The sequence below is a fragment of the Ochotona princeps genome, chromosome 6 (assembly GCF_030435755.1).
Source record: "Ochotona princeps isolate mOchPri1 chromosome 6, mOchPri1.hap1, whole genome shotgun sequence".
Taxonomy (NCBI): domain Eukaryota; kingdom Metazoa; phylum Chordata; class Mammalia; order Lagomorpha; family Ochotonidae; genus Ochotona; species Ochotona princeps.
Genome location: NC_080837.1, coordinates 58,607,297 through 58,623,537, shown reverse-complemented (window position 1 = coordinate 58,623,537; position 16,241 = coordinate 58,607,297). Strand labels below are relative to the sequence as shown.

At 37.7% G+C, this 16,241-nt stretch overlaps 1 protein-coding gene across 2 annotated transcripts in view; it reads right to left on the bottom strand.

Moving 5' to 3' along the window:
* The window catches only part of MIPOL1 (mirror-image polydactyly 1), a 267,009-nt gene that overhangs the window by 94,484 nt on the left and 156,284 nt on the right, over positions 1-16,241 (bottom strand). For both annotated transcript variants that reach the window (XM_058666357.1, XM_004584777.3), the window contains exon 12: positions 5,828-5,922. In XM_058666357.1, the coding sequence (XP_058522340.1) occupies positions 5,828-5,922 (95 nt within the window). The remainder of the gene's footprint in view (positions 1-5,827; positions 5,923-16,241) is intronic.

Sequence of the window (16,241 nt, the reverse complement as noted above, 5' to 3'; positions counted from 1 at the left end):
AATGAATGCTATAATAATAATTCTTAATAATAATAATAATTCTAATTCTAATCCAGAGAAAGAAAGCAATGCTTTTTAAAAAGTCAGTGTCATGGGCCCTGCGGCGTGGCCTAGTGGCTAAAGTCCTCGCCTAGAACACCCCGGGATCCCATATGGGCGCCGGTTCTAATCCTGGCATCTCCACTTCCCATCCAGCTCCCTGCTTGTGGCCTGGCAAAGCAGTTGAAGATGGCATTGGGGACCCTGCACCCACGTGGGAGACCTGGAGGATGTTCCTGGCTTTGGATCGGTGCAGCACCGGCTGTTGCGCTCACTTGGGGAGTGAATCATCGGACGGAAGATCTTTCTATCTCTCCTCCTCTCTGTATATCTGACTTTGTAATAAAAATAAATAAAACTTTAAAAAAAAGTCAGTGTCACTAAATAGAACGCTGGACTCTACATTGTCCATGCCTACAATGTCAAAATACATTTAAATAATGGAATGATGAACTTAGGACTGTTTTTGAAGGACTACACTAGTGTAATAATATAAGGAAAATCAGTGAGGGGAGGGGACTTAGGGAGTTGGGGAAATCCCAGAGCCTAGGGAACTGGTCATAAAGTAAGTCAGTGTCACTAACTGGCAAAATTGAAGGGAAGTTGAATGAGAGTCATCAGTATATTTTATTCTACTCTTCAAAATAATGATTGGCTGTTAGGAAGTTGAGAATGACTTGAGGCACCTGCGTGCGCATTGGATCCAGATGTGTTCCTGCCTCCAATTAATAGTCTTTCTCTTATGTTTTGTTATCTTATTTTTTCCAAATAACTGGTAAATAACATTTTGTATGACAGTTTATAGATTATGCATGCTGGCATATGTAAATGTAAAACTTACTTGAAAAACAGAAAGCATATTTTTTCATAAGCCCCAGCAAACACAATTCATTCTGAGAAAGTTATCTGAAAATTACAGAATTCGTCTTGATTCCCTCACATAAAAGTGAAACTTTTCTTTTCCTCTATGATGTGAAAACCATGAGGAAAAATTTTAATCTACGAATGAGTTATATTTTATATATGAATTTACAAGCACCACCTAGTCAGGTGTGTAAGAAATACTGTTTCCTTTTATTTAAGTAAAATTTGATCAGAATCTGAGCTTCAAACAAATTTGAATGTGATTATTTTTGGTAACTTTGGTTAACTTTCTAGAGTTGAATATTCTGGAAATCTTTATTCTATACCATTTAAAAGAAACTTACATAAATCCTCATTAAATGTTCTTTGCACTTTTTGTCAAAAATCTATGCTAAGACACACAAAATTTATTATTTAGTCATCATTAGTGTACAATTCAGTGGCAATAAATAAATTCACAATGTCATACAACTATTTTATGATTCATTTCCTGAGCTTTCTCATCATCCCAAATAAAAACTGTGCACCTGTCATACAATTGCCCACTCTTCCCTTCACCCACCCCTGGGAAACTATATGTTCTGCTTTGCCAAATCCCTAGTAAGCTATTCTACTTTACATCTCTATGAATTTGCCTATTTTAGGTACGTCATAAATGGAACAATATAATATTAGTCATTTTTGTCTTATTGTACTTAACATATGTTTTTTTTTAAGATTTATTTATTTTATTACAAAGTCAGATATACAGAGAGGAGGAGAGACAGAGAGGAAGATCTTCCATCCGATGTTTCACTCCCCAAGTGAGCCGCAACGGGCCGGTGCGCGCCGATCCGAAGCTGGGAACCAGGAACCTCTTCCAGGTCTCCCACGCAGGTACAGGGTCCCAATGCCTTGGGCCGTCCTCAACTGCTTTCCCAGGCCACAAGCAGGGAGCTGGATGGGAAGTGGAGCTGCCGGGGTTAGAACCGGCGCCCATACGGGATCCCGGGGCTTTCAAGGCGAGGACTTTAGCCGCTAGGCCACGCCCCCGGGCCCGTGAAACTGTGGCATCTTAATGGTTATTCCATATTTGTGATTGAGGAACCATCAGGGTGTTTGGTACAGTAGCTACATCATTTTACATTCCCATCAGCATTGCCTAAAAGTTACTGGTACTTTTTTGTTTTGATAGACACAGATATATCAGAGCATAGATTCACCTTATATTTTTCCTGAGTGTATTTCCCATATTCTTCGATTCATCACACGTTGTGTAGACCTTTTAATTTTTTGGTATACTCTTCATTTTAACATGCATCTTCTATTTTTAGGTCATTTCCTATTATAGCATCATAGTGAGGACACCAAGATAATATTTTAGGGACAATGTTTGAATAGATATTTAATATTTAAGAACCATAGCTTTAAGTTCTTTGTATTAAGCTTTGCCTCTTCTCATTTCAACCACCCAATTATGAGTCAATATCTAAAACAGCCTCTTTGTTCAGAATTTAGTACTTTAATCTGAGATCTTAAATAGTAATGTTTTATTTTCCTGACTGTAAACTGCTATCATTTTAGCTCCTGAATTTTCTTATTTCCACTACATGATCTCAAGATTTGCAGTTTCATAGTTCTTTTTCCTATGAGGTTATCTATCCAACTTTAAAAACACCCTATTCAGCTTAGACTACCATTCATCACTTCAATGATTCTTTGCTAGTATCCATCAATTTACTCTGCAAATCTGTAACAAGGAATGATTTAAATTCTTTAAGTTCTGTGCTGCTATATAAACATAGCTGAATGTGTTAAATAATATAATCGTGCAACTAGAAGCTCAATGAAATTATGGTAGCCATTCCCAACTGAGTTCTCAGAAGTACATGACTTTAATCTTTTCCTTGTCATTAGTTCTTGCTATCATTTCTTTCAGCAGTTACTGTAAACTATGTTATTTCTTCATTTCATATCCTATCATATTTAGCTCACAGTGACCTCTACTTAACATAAAAATATGAAACTAACTGTAGCCTCAAATATATTTACCCTCATAAGTATTGTTATCTTCTTCATTCTCATCCATGACCACAATCTGTCCATCCTCCTGACCTACGTCAACTCTTGAGTACACACTCTAAATTCCATCTCTTTCTGCCTTCTGGAATCCTATTCGACAGCAATTCCTTCTATTTATTTCTACTAAATAGCCTTTTTAAAAATTATTATTCGAAAGTAAGATAAATAGAGAGCAGGAGAGAAAGACAGGAAGATCTTCATGCGATGATTCACTTTCCAGGTGGCTGCAATGACTGGAGCTCAGCTAATCTAAAGCCAGTAGCCAGGAACTTCTTCCAGGTCTTCCTTGTGGGTGCAGAGTCCCAAAGCTTTGGGCTGTCCTCAACGTATTTCCCAAGCCACAGGTAGGTAGCTGGAAGGGAAGTGAGGCTGCTGGGACATGGACCAGCACCCACATAGGATCCTGGTGCATGCAAGAACTTCAGCTGTAGGCTACTGGCCAAACCCTACCAAATAATCTTAAATATAGCCAAGCATCTGTAAATTTTTAAAAACAAAATTTGTTAACCTACCCTCTCTTCAACTACTTTTACCATGATTTTATATTTATTTCTTTATGGACTATTTGATTTTCAAAATTTTTTGCCTCTCAATTGCTCTTTACTTCACAGAAAACTGGCTTCTCCCTTGAACACACTATTGAAATTAACAGAAGTCACCACTGACTTGCTAATTTCAAGAACAAAGGATAATTTTAGTCTTTATGTTACTTATCCATTTATTAACACTGAAGTGTTTTTTTAAAAGAAATTTCCATCCTTGTGTTCAGTGGCATTACATTTTTAAAAAAAATAGTTTATTTGTTTATTTATTTACTTGAGAGAGAGAGAGAAGAAATGAAGAGACGAGGAAGGGAGAAAAAGAGGGAGGGAACGAGGAAAAGAGAGGAAGGGAGGAAAGGAGGGAGAAAAGGAGATTTATCTATTAATTCACTGTCCAAATGACTCCAAAGCTCAGGTCAACTCTATCTTATTCCACCTTCCTCCCTACACCCTGACCCCCTCTCCCAGTAACTGGTGTTCCCAGGCACATCAGCAGGCAACTGAATTATAAGTCAAGCAGGCAGACTCTGATAAGGAATGCTACACAAGTGGCAGCTTAACTTGCTGCACCACAACATCAGCCTGGACATAACGCTTTCAATCTACTCTTATCACACCGAATTCATTTTTAAAAATTCATCTCAATAAGTCAAAACCTGTGCTAAGTTGGGGGTGGGGATGATACTGTTAACTATTATTAAATTGTTATTATTTCATGATACAGTTCTACAGGCTCTGGGATTCCCCAACCCCCTTCTGATATCGCCCCCCCTCCCACTGATTTCCCCTCTGGCTTTACAGTCATAAATATATCATTCTGTTATAGAAGTGTTTCCTGCTATTTTAGGCATGGACAATGTCAGGCTCCAGCATCCTTTCACCAGGAGCCCATCTTTTGTCTGGATGTAGAGATGCATACTGCACTGTCTCCACATCTGGACATGTCATTCTCCACCACACTGCTATAATACAGGGAATTATATTATTTAATGCTACCCATGAATTAGGAAGTATTAATTTCATTTGTCAGAAAAGGCAATGGGCTATGTAAGACTTATTTCTACAAGGTTACAAAATATGATTGTCAACTGTCCCAGGAACTTTACAACACCACGTGTAAGAAGCAATGAGAAGGGTACTCATGAATTATAACTTTGAGGTATTACTTGCTAGCTCTGAATTTAGAAGAGATCATAAAACAACTAGATTCACATAGATTTAAAAAAAAACTTTAAAATATTTCAGCTTTACAGTTTTAATAAGTCAATAAAATCTGTAATTATGCAAAGTGAACAAGCCTTAATAACTGGTAGTAACAGGCTCAGCAAGATAGCCTAGTAGCCAAAGTCCTCGCCTTGCATGCCCCGGGATCCCATATGGGCGCTGGTTCTAATCCCACGGCCTCACTTCCCATCCAGCTCCCTGTTTGTGGCCTGGGAAAGCAGTGGACAGCTCAAAGCCTTGGATCCCTGCACCCATGTGGGAAACCAGGAAGACGCTACTGGCTCCTAGCTTTGGATTGGCGCAGCTCTGTCTGTTGTGGCCTCTTGGGGAGTGAATCAACAGATGGAAGATCTTCCTCTCTGTCTCTCCTTCTCTCTGTATATCTGACTTTCTGATAAATATAAAATCTTAAAAAAATAACTAGTAGTAACAGGGTTTATTCTTCAGGAAGAAATGTATGCTAGTGAATGCTCTCACCTTTTCTTTTTTTTTTATCATAATGAACTATGAGATGACATATGTTACATAACACCTCAACACATAATCTTACCTGCTTGTCACATATTCAACCGAAGCATAAAGCAAAAGTATTACAATACAGTTTTTACTTTAAGGAGATACCTGCTGATATTCTCAATTCAATTTCTTTTCATTAAAAAAAAAACCCGTTTCACAACTATTCCTGGCATGTAAATGAAGTAAAACTATTAAAAAATCCTTTAGAAAGTTTCATATTATATAATAGGCCAAATGCTGTAATTCTGGTACTTACTATTTTAAAATATATGTCATCATTTCAGAACATTTCAGCCATTTAGATGGGCAATCAGTGCCAAACGAATGAAGCTTCAGCTAAATTGTAAGAGTTTCATGCATTTTACAATTCTGATGGGAATGTATATTTAAACTTCAACAAATGTGGGAAGGAGGAAAGGTAGAATAATGAAAATCTAGGCCAGAATTATTTTAAAATTGCCAAATTTTAAAAATATGTAATATTCAATTTCAGGGGAGTATTTCATCACTTATATTGTAAACTCAGATGTATTTCTTCAACTAAAAATATTTACTTAAGCTCAGCCCAGAAAGATTTTTACCTGTAGTAAACTCGAAGTGTTTGTATTTCCTCTTCAAGTTGTTCATACTGTTGAACTGCCATTTCCCTGGCTTGTTGCATAGATAACAATTTTGCCTGCAAGTAAATAATATTTTAGGAAATCTGGTATTAATTTTGATATTTTAAAATACAGTACTACAAGATGAATTGGAGTCTGACATGTTTTAGTTAAAAATCTACCAGCGTTTTCAACATTGTCTCAAATTTTCACACAAAAATCTAAAAATACTAATAACTAAAACAAACGACATGAAAATATTAAATTTACTGGCTTTGCTGATCACTAAACTTCAACCTTCCTTATCTGCATCATCAGATATATGCCCTTCTGCAATGTTTAACCTTACACATAGAATTCAGAATGTGGAACACAGGTTCAGAGCAATATCTAGGTTAGAGATAAGTACAATGGGTGTTTCATATACAAATTTAATGTGGCTCCACAGCCTAATCACACCAGATTTTCTTTTAACTTTATTAATAGTAAAACTCAGAAAATTCTAAATATGTTGTCAAGCCATCTTTGATATTCAACATGAAAAGAAATACGTGAGACGACAACCTGACTCTTACTGATATAATTTAACCTTTCTATTTCTTGGCTACAGGAGGAAAATAAATCCTAAAAGCAGAATAGCAGTTAGCCTGAATGCATGAGATATTTCATCCAGGAAACATTATTACTCCTCATTCCCTATAATATTTGAGTTTTAAAGTATTGGCAGTATTTTTGATAAGGTTTCAAGCAGTAATTTAAAAAGAATTTACATATTCCTACTCTCTTTCCCATAGGATTTTAAGCATCAACATAGAGTTTCCACAAAACTTAAAATATGACAATGGTAACACAGTTTTCAGTATTTTTTACTCAAAGTTTGATTTCACAAAAGGGCTGTTTTTCACTTTTTACTTATTTATTAGAAACTGGTGTTTATTTTCCATCAACTTCACTCCACATCTGCTTCAAAGACCCCAGATTACTTAAGAGCACTCGGTGGTTGTTCCTATCCACTCAGTGGCCTTAGCCGTGGGGGCTGCAGACCAGTCTTGAGCGGCAGGCTGGGCGTTCCAGTCTTCAGTGGGGAACTGCTGGATGGGCACAGAAGGACACCTGCACAGCCTTAAACCAGTCTACAACCTCGGGCTGAGTAGCTGTGAACTCAGGAGCGGGGCGTTTCATTCACCCTGGAACTCCTCCTTGGTCACAGCCTGCTCTTCTTATTCAATCTTTTCAGGATTACGGTAGGAGTAGAGATCAGGCATGACCTCCTACGGGTATTCACGGGAGATGATGCCATGCATGAGCAGAATCTCCTGTGCCAGCATCCACCACATCAAACCCACGGAGTGGGTTTTCACTTAAAATGATGTGGATATATATAACACCAAGCACATGGCTGTTACAAACATTACAAACAAAACCAATGTCAATTATTAAAAAGTAACTGAAACGTTGGAGCCAGAGTTTTAGAATTTTGCTGAGTGCATTGATTTCATTTGAATTATTTTCACATAGGTAAACAGTCATAAGACATACTGTGAAAACTTAATTACAGAAATATTAATTTATGCAATACAATTAACATAAGCAATACTATCTATCTTTAATAATGCAGAATTGTTAAAACATGCAATAGCTTGGGCTTGGCGGCGTGGCCTAGTGGCTAAGGTCCTCGCCTTGATCCCATGTGGCCGCTGGTTCTAATCCCGGCAGCTCCACTTCCTCTCTGTCTCTCCTCCTCTCAGTGTATCTGACTTTGTAATAAAAATAAAATAAATCTTAAAAAAAAAAAAGACCATAGGCATATATTCTAGGAGGAAGCTAATACCATTTAACCTTTAAAAAAAAAAAACATGCAATAGCTGAATCTTTGCATATAAGTTTAGGCACTAATATATTAAATTACTCTCAATGTAGGCCAGCAAATTCTCAGTTTCTGTAAAATTAAATTTAAAATATTTGCAAACTTGCTTTAACATGCTGCATTGTCCAACTGTAGGTGATATATTCTCAAAAACTAGAAACATGCAGTTAGCATAAAAATAAGTAGTTGGCTTTTGACATCTTTTAGAGCCTTGCCAATTTTCAGTGTACCACAAGACAGCAGAAATGGCAGCTTAGAGGCACAGGCAACCACAGTGACGAATGGCAAGACAAAAGAACCAAATCAAAAAGGACATGTGGCGCATGTTTTTTAAAGAATATCAAATATTATCAGGCAGTAAACATACCAAAGCCAAATACTTCAGATGATTATTTTGCAGGCTTTTTTTCCTTAAGCCCAGATGTTCTTTAAAAGCACAAAATAGAACACAAACACCAAACTGAGTTCTTGAGTGCCACACTGCGGCAGAGTGGATTAAGCCACCATTTGTGATGCTGGCATCTCATATCAGAGTTCAAGTCTTGCCTGTTATGTTTCCAATCCCTGCTAACAATCTAGGAAAGTAGGGGATTACAGCCCGGGTGCTTGGGCCCCTGCCACCCACGCAGGAGACCTGGATGGAGTTTTGGCTTTGGCCTTGCCTGGCTTGGCCCCAGCTTTTGCAGTCATTTAGGGAGTGAACAAGGAATGGGAGCTCTCTGTCTCTCACTCTCTCTGTGTGTCATTCTTTCAGATAAATACACAATCATAAAATAAAACAAAACCCCAAAACCAAAAAATAAAAACAAGGGTTATAAGAGAAAAAGAACATTTTATATTAATAAAGCTTTTATAACAACAAAAGTCCTTGTAGGAAGATAACAACATGAATATTTTGTCTAGAAATTTCCATGAGAGTGGAACAGTGAAGCCTTTTCTAGATACGTATGCTGCAGGTAGCACTGGATAGTTCAGTTTGCCTCCTATACTTATTTGGCTATGAAGAATTAGTATTACTTCAATTTCTTTTCACCAATTTTTTTTTTTTTTTGCTAGGACCTATACCCTATGTTTACAGTTATTACAAGTTTCCTAGCTTTAACAACTCCTGTTTTATCAGATAAAACCTATCTGTCAACATAATTTTTTGTTTTGTTTTGTTTGGGAAAATCCTTATGCTATGCAACAGTCCTGTCAGCCCTTTTGCCAAAGATGATCATCTCTGAATAGTCAAGGTATCAGAGTTAGGCTATCCAACAAGGGTACACCATCCCATCAGCTCCAGAACAAAAGAGTTATTTATACTCTCGAATCCCTACATACCAGAAGACATGTCTTTCTGGATCTTCTGGGTAGATACATCCCTTCTAGGAGTAAAAAGGCAACCAGAATACTCAGGGTAGTTTGATTTGAACTCTCTGAAGAATTCTGTATTTATAGCCCATGTGAAATAACAGAATCAAATCATTGTTCAATAAGCTATTGAAAATAACACAAGCTCCTGCCACAATCAGAGTGTGCTTTACAAGTTCAGTAACACCTTTCTATACGTCTAGCTTGAGTAATGTAACAACAACAACAACAAAAACCAAAAAACAAGCAAACAAACAAAAAACCCAAAGAACCACCCAAATATTTCCTCCGGTACAGTACTAGAAATAAATTACAGGGACCAGTGTTATGGCAAAACTACTGATGGGGACTGGCATCCCATACAGGCACTGGTTCAAGTCCAAGCTCTCCACTCCTGATCTAACTCCCTATTAATGCACCTGAGAAAAAGTAGTAAAAGATGACCCAAATACTGGCCACCCATCCCCCGCCCCCCAGACTTGGAAGATGAAACTCTGCCTGTTGGCTTTGGCCTGGCCCCAGGTTACTATGGCCATTTGGGGAGTGAACCAGTAAATGGAAAATCTCTCTCTCTCTGTAAATCTCTCCCTCTCTATCCATAACATTGCCTTCCTTCCTCCCATCCTTCCTTCCATTCTTCCTTATTTTTCTTTCTTCCTTCCTTCTTTCCTTCCTTCCTTCCCTTCCTCCTTTCTTCCTTCTTTCCTTTCTCTCTCTCTCTTTCTACATTTATTAATTTTATTGGAAAGGCAGATTCACAGAGACAAGGAGAGAAAGATCTTTCCATTTGCTGGTTTATTCCCCAGTGATCACAATGGCCAGAGCTGAATCAATTTGAAGCCGGGAGACAGAAGCTTCTTCCAGGTCTCCCACATGGGTGCAGGGTCCCAAGGCTTTGGGCCATTCTCTATTGCTTTCCCAGGCCACAGGCAGAGAGCCAGGATGGGAAGTGGAGCAGCCACTTTCTGCTATGTCATATAACAAGATCCATATAGAATTTGCTCTTTGAGTCTGACTTCTTTTACTAACATAATGTTTTGGAGATTCAACTATATAATTGTATGTACCACTAGTTCATTCCCTTATGCTGCTGAGGAGTATCCATCATGTAGATGTACTATATTCTGTTTGCCAGTTAACTGACATTTTGCTTTTATTTAATTGTTTTTAAAGATTTATTTATTTGAAAGGTAGAGCTACAAAGAGGGAGAGGCAGAGAGGCAGACACACACAGACATATTCCATCCACTGGTTCACTCCACAATACTGGGTCCAGGCAAAGCCAGGAGCCAGGAACTGGAGCCAGAAATCAGAAGTTTGTTGCAGGTTTCCCATGTTGGTGCAAAGGCCCAAAGTACCTGACCTATCTTCTACTGTTTTCCTGGGTGCTCTAACAGGGAGCTGGACCCTTTTGGTATGCAGGGCTGCAAGGAGCAGCTTTATGCAGAACACCACAGCATCAGCACCAATTTTATTCCAGTTTGGGACCAGTTATTATACAAAGCTGATGTAAAAGTCTGTGTATGTGACATTTTGCAGACACATGCCTTTATGACTGCTGTATAAACACATACAAGTGAGACTATTGCATACTACAGTATGTTTCTATGTTTTATATTTATATATGTATATGTATATAGATACATATTTTACACATATATTTTATTTTGTTAAACAAATTCCCAAACTTGCTGCTTATATTGGTATACTATAAATCATTTTTGCTTAACTGTAATACCAATGCCACTTGTTGAATGCACATTATGAGTTGGAAGTTGTACAAAGAGTTTGAAATACACTATTATAGTCTATTCTTGAAATAAACATATGAGACAACTCCAATTATTCCTGTATGTTATGTGATAAAACTGCATTTTATGGAGTTTAAATAACTCATAAATATAATTGATTACTGACTAGTAGAATTAAATGCAAATTGGGGCATATTTGGGCCAAAACGAATATTTTTCTTTATACCACTATACAATATTCTGGGAGATACATAAAGTTAAATTATACATTTATAATTTTCTAACTACAGGAAATATAAAATAATGTCATATTGTTTAAGCAACTCTCTGATAAGACATATTGCTTGAAAAATATCTTATAGATATATAACAGATAGACAATGCAATCATATATGCCTATGATTACTCTGTAAAATAATCCTATTACAAAAATTAGCAAACGTATTGAATGATAACCTTGAAGTGTGGCCTTTTTCAGTAATAATAGCAAAAACTTCTAGAGATTTTCTTCTTAATTCCATCTTTCCCTCAATCCAGGTATAAAAGCTTAGACCATTTCCAAATGTTTCACTGAACATGTTGTATTAGCAACAATTTCCTCTTTTACAAAAATAGGAATCTTTCCAAGTCTAAAATTATCCGGTTCTGTGATTTAATTTGTACTATGTGCTTTTTAATTTAGTAATATCACACATAAGATCAACTGCCTTTGTTCTGCCATAAAAACAGATCTCCATTAATAGCCTTGTAATTACTAAAGGAAGGTTAACTGTATCAGACTACAACCATTAAAACACATTTAAACCAAATTTAGCAAGATTCTAAAACAAGATAAAAGTGATTTATCCATTATACCAATAACAAATAATGTTCAGTGATCTGAACAGCATTGTATTTTTTTATGTCGATCTAACTTATTAGGTGTAATTATAGGGAAACATTATAGTTTACTACTTTGATATTTATATTTATTTGAAAGACAGAGTAGAGGGGCCCAGCACGATGAGTTAATAGTTAAATCTCCACACATTCAGAAGATGTGGAAAAAGCTCCTGTCTCTTGGCTTCATGCTGGGCCATCCCAGCTCCAGCTATGGTAGCTACTTCGGGAGTGAACCAGTGGACTGAAAACCTCTCTCTCTGTCTCTCGCACTCTCTCTGTAATTCCATCTTTCAAGTAAATAAACAAAACTTTAAAAAAACCCACTAGAACAAGTATTCAAATAGCACTAGTAAATCTTGCTTTTCAATAACTGCCTAAAATATAAATTAAATTAAATTGCCTGCTGCGGCATCCTTGCAGCTAAAGTCTTTGTCTTGCACACACTGGGATCACATATGGACACCAGTTCTAATACTGGCAGCCCCACTTCCCATACAGCTCCCTGGTTGTGGTCTGGGAAAGCAGTTGAAGATGGCCCAAAGTCTTGGGAGCCTGCACCTGCATGGGAGACCTGAAAGAGGCTTGGGGCTCCTGGCTTCGAATCAGCTCAGCTCTGGCTGTTGAGGACGCTTGGGGAAACGAATCAGCAGATGCAAGATCTTCCTTTCTGTCTCTCCTCCTTTCTGTATATCTGGCTATACAATAAAAATAAATAAATCTTTAAAAAATACATAAACTAAATTATCTAATTAAAAGTATAAAGTGGGGCCCGGCACAATAGCCTAGTGGTTAAATCCTCAAATTATATGCACCGGGATCATCCCATACGGGCACCTGTTTGTATCTCAGCTGCTCCACTTCCCTTTCAGCTCCCTGCTTGTAGTCTGGCAAAGCAGTAGAGGATGGCCTAAAGCCTTGGGACCCTGCATCCATGTGGGAGACCCCGAAAAGAATTCCTGGCTCCTGGCTTTGGATGGGCCCAGCTCTAGACACTGAGGCCACTTGGGGAGTGAACCAATGGATGGTAGATCTTTCTCTCTGTCTTTCCTTCTCTCTGTAAATGTTTCTAATAAAAATAAAATAAAAAGGTATAAACTGAATGGATTAAAAAAGACCCAATCATGTTGCTTAGAAGAGACTTACTTCACATCTAATGACACACAAAAGACTAAAAGTGAGTGGATATAAAAAGATTACATACAAACGGAATCCAATAGCTATCAAGATTAGTCATGCTTAAAATTGATAAAATAGGCTTTAAATCAACAGCAGTAAAAACAGATGAGGAAGCCAAATGCTCTCAATGGCCAGAGCTGAGTCAATCCGAAGCCAGGAGCCTGGTGATCTTCCAGGTCTCCTGTGTAGGGGCAGGGGCCCGGGGACTTGGGCTTTTCTTCACTGTTTTCCCAGGCATATTAGTAGAGAGTTCAATCAGAAATGGAGATGCTGGAACTCCAACAGGAGCCCATATGAGATGCTGGCACTATAGTCAGAGGCTTAACTTGCTACACCACAGCACCAGCCCTGAGATGGGAAGCCCACACTTTAAATTTAAGCCTTTTTGGCCATGGCGCGATAGCATAGCAGTTAAAGTCCTCGCTTTGAATGCGCCAGGATCCCATATGTGCACCAGTTGTTATCCCAGTGGCCCCGCTTCCCATCCAGCTCCCTACTTGTGGCCTGGGAAAGCAGTCGAGGACGGCCCAAAGCCTTGGGACCCTGCACCCGCGTGGGAGACCTGGAGGAAGTTCTTGGCTCCTGGCTTCTGAACAGCTTAGCTCCGGCTATTGCAGCTACTTCAGGAGTGAACCTGAAGATCTTCCTCTCTGTCACTCCTCCTTTCTGGATATCTGCCTTTCCAATAAAAATAAATAAATCTTTAAAAGAAATAAATAAATAGATGAGGAAGGTTAATAATGAGAAAGAATGGAATCAATATCAAAACACCCAATATGGGCCCGGCAGCGTGGCCTAGTGGCTAAAGTCCTCGCCTTGAACGCAACGGGATCCCATATGGGCGCCGATTCTAATCCCAGAGGCTCCACTTCCCATCCAGTTCCCTGCTTGTGGCCTGGGAAAGCAGTCGAGAATGGCCCCAAACACCAATATACAAAGCCAATTTTGACATGCCCAGAGAGATACTCTTCAATAAAATACTAGCAGAAACTTATACACTCAACTTACAGCAATTCGTCTGAAAATCCGTGAAGACAGCAGAGTTAAATTGCACCCTAGATTATTCACCTCATAGACACCTGCAGAAAATTCCATTCAAAACCTGCAGAAGCTACACAATCCTCTCAATAGCACAAAGAACATTTTCTAGGATAGCCATATAGCACATCATAATACAAATCTCAAAAAAATTTGGAAGCCTGAAATCATATCAAGTATCTTTTGGCACAAGATCACAAGGCAACAGAATTAGATTTCAGTAAAAAGATTGACTTTGAAAACATGTAACTACATGGAAATTAAGTACCTTTTCTTGAACAATCTAAGGGTGAAAAGCCCAATACCAGATGACTTCAGTACTGAACTCCACTACACATTTAAAGGATTAAAAAACAATTCTTAGATTATTCCAGAAACTGTGAATGAATTCTTTCAAACACATCCTAAGAGGTCAGAACTACCAGGATATTAACACCAGACAAGGACACAAACACAACAAAGAAGAAAGCCACACACCTATATTCTAGATAAATGCAAATGCAAGAATCATCAATAAACTACCTGCAAATCAAATCCAACAGCATATTAAAAGATTATAAACTGCTACATCAGCCACTGGATAGATGAAGAAATGTTCAGCGTTACAATCATCAGGGAAGCACAAATCAGAAACCACAAGGAGGTATCGCCTCACTATAGCAATAGCATTATAAAAAAGACAAAAGTGCTAACAAAGCTGTGGAGGAAAGGATGAACCCTTGCAAACTGGTAGAGGAAATTCATGGATAAAACTGGAGATTATTATGTCAAAAAAATAAACTGGGCCCAACACGGTAGGCTAGTGCCAGGATCCCATGAGGGTGCCAGTTGGTATCCTGTCTGCTCCACTTCCCTTCCAGCTCCCTGCTTGTGGCTGGGAAAGCAGTCGAGAATGGCCCAAAGCCTTGGGACCCTGCACCCGCCGTGGGAGACCTAGAAGAAGCTGCTGGCTCCTGGCTTTGAATCAGTGCGGCCCTGCCCTTGTGGCCACTTGGGGAGTGAAACAGCGGATAAAAGATCTTTCTCTCCTTTTCCTGTAAATCTGACTTTCCAACAAAAATAAATAAATGTTAAGATTTTTTAAAAGTGGAGAGAGAGAGAGAGAGAGTGTGTGTGTCAAGCCCAGAAAGACACATTCTGAATGAAACCGTTGAAGTGACAGCTCTGAAAATGCTGATCACACTGAAATAGTAGTTGACAGAGGCTGGGGAGTCTAGGGTAGGGGTAAGAAGGGAAGAATAATTGCAGATGGCTGACAAATGATTTGGTATTCAATTGCACATAGATACAAACAATGAATTATGCTCATAATTTTATTTTAAGAATAAAACTATCCTGCTGGAGGATACTGAGCATTTTCGTCCTAAAAGGCTAATAAACAATCGAGTAGATATGTTACTATGATTTATGTACAAATGTATACATGTATTGAGAAATGCTACTGCATAATATACTTTTTTTATTAAAATTTAAAAAAATATTATTCAGATACTTCAAACAAGAAAGTATCTACATGGCTGACAAACATGATAGACGTTTCAAATATCAATAGTTATTAGGGAATTACTATTTAAGTTTCAGGGTACTATCACATCACCCACAGCAGAACAAATAAAATTTAAATAATTATTAACAGTAGGATGTGTTCATTAACATGTGAGAGATTAGACATATCTTACATTTTTGCTAGCAGCATAAAGTAGTCTTAACACTTTTGAGAAACTTTTTGAAGATGTTGATATTCTAAAACCTATTTTATATTTCTGTTACTGATAAAACATGCCATTCACTAAATTGGAAGAAATGAAGTTGTCTTTTCACATGTATTGTGAATAATTTTAAAGGTCATATTATGTTGAAATATAATAAAACTATAGGCTAGCAATCATCTACTGACAACATTAAAATCTAAAAATTCTGAAAAAAATCAATATCGATACAGAAACATATTGACGGTAAAACCTGAGAGAAATGATATAAAGCTGTTTACAGCCTTCCTCTATCTCACTTATTGCAAACATTTACATTTTGTTACAGAATTATTGTGTTTGATTATCGAGCACTTTCCTTATCCTCCAGAGACTGTCGCATAATACATAACAAATATATCTTAGTACTTTAACACAGTTTGAAAAGTTTGGAATTATAAACCTATCTTAGCCTAATGATATGTCAGTGTGGGCACATTTATAAGTAAAACATTTAAAAAAACTAAAAAAAATGTATGGCCAAAAATGCTGATGACAAAACACCAATATTTATGGAATCCCTACACTGCATGTAATTCTCTGAGGATCTGACTTTTAAAAAATGCTGAGAAACACTGAAG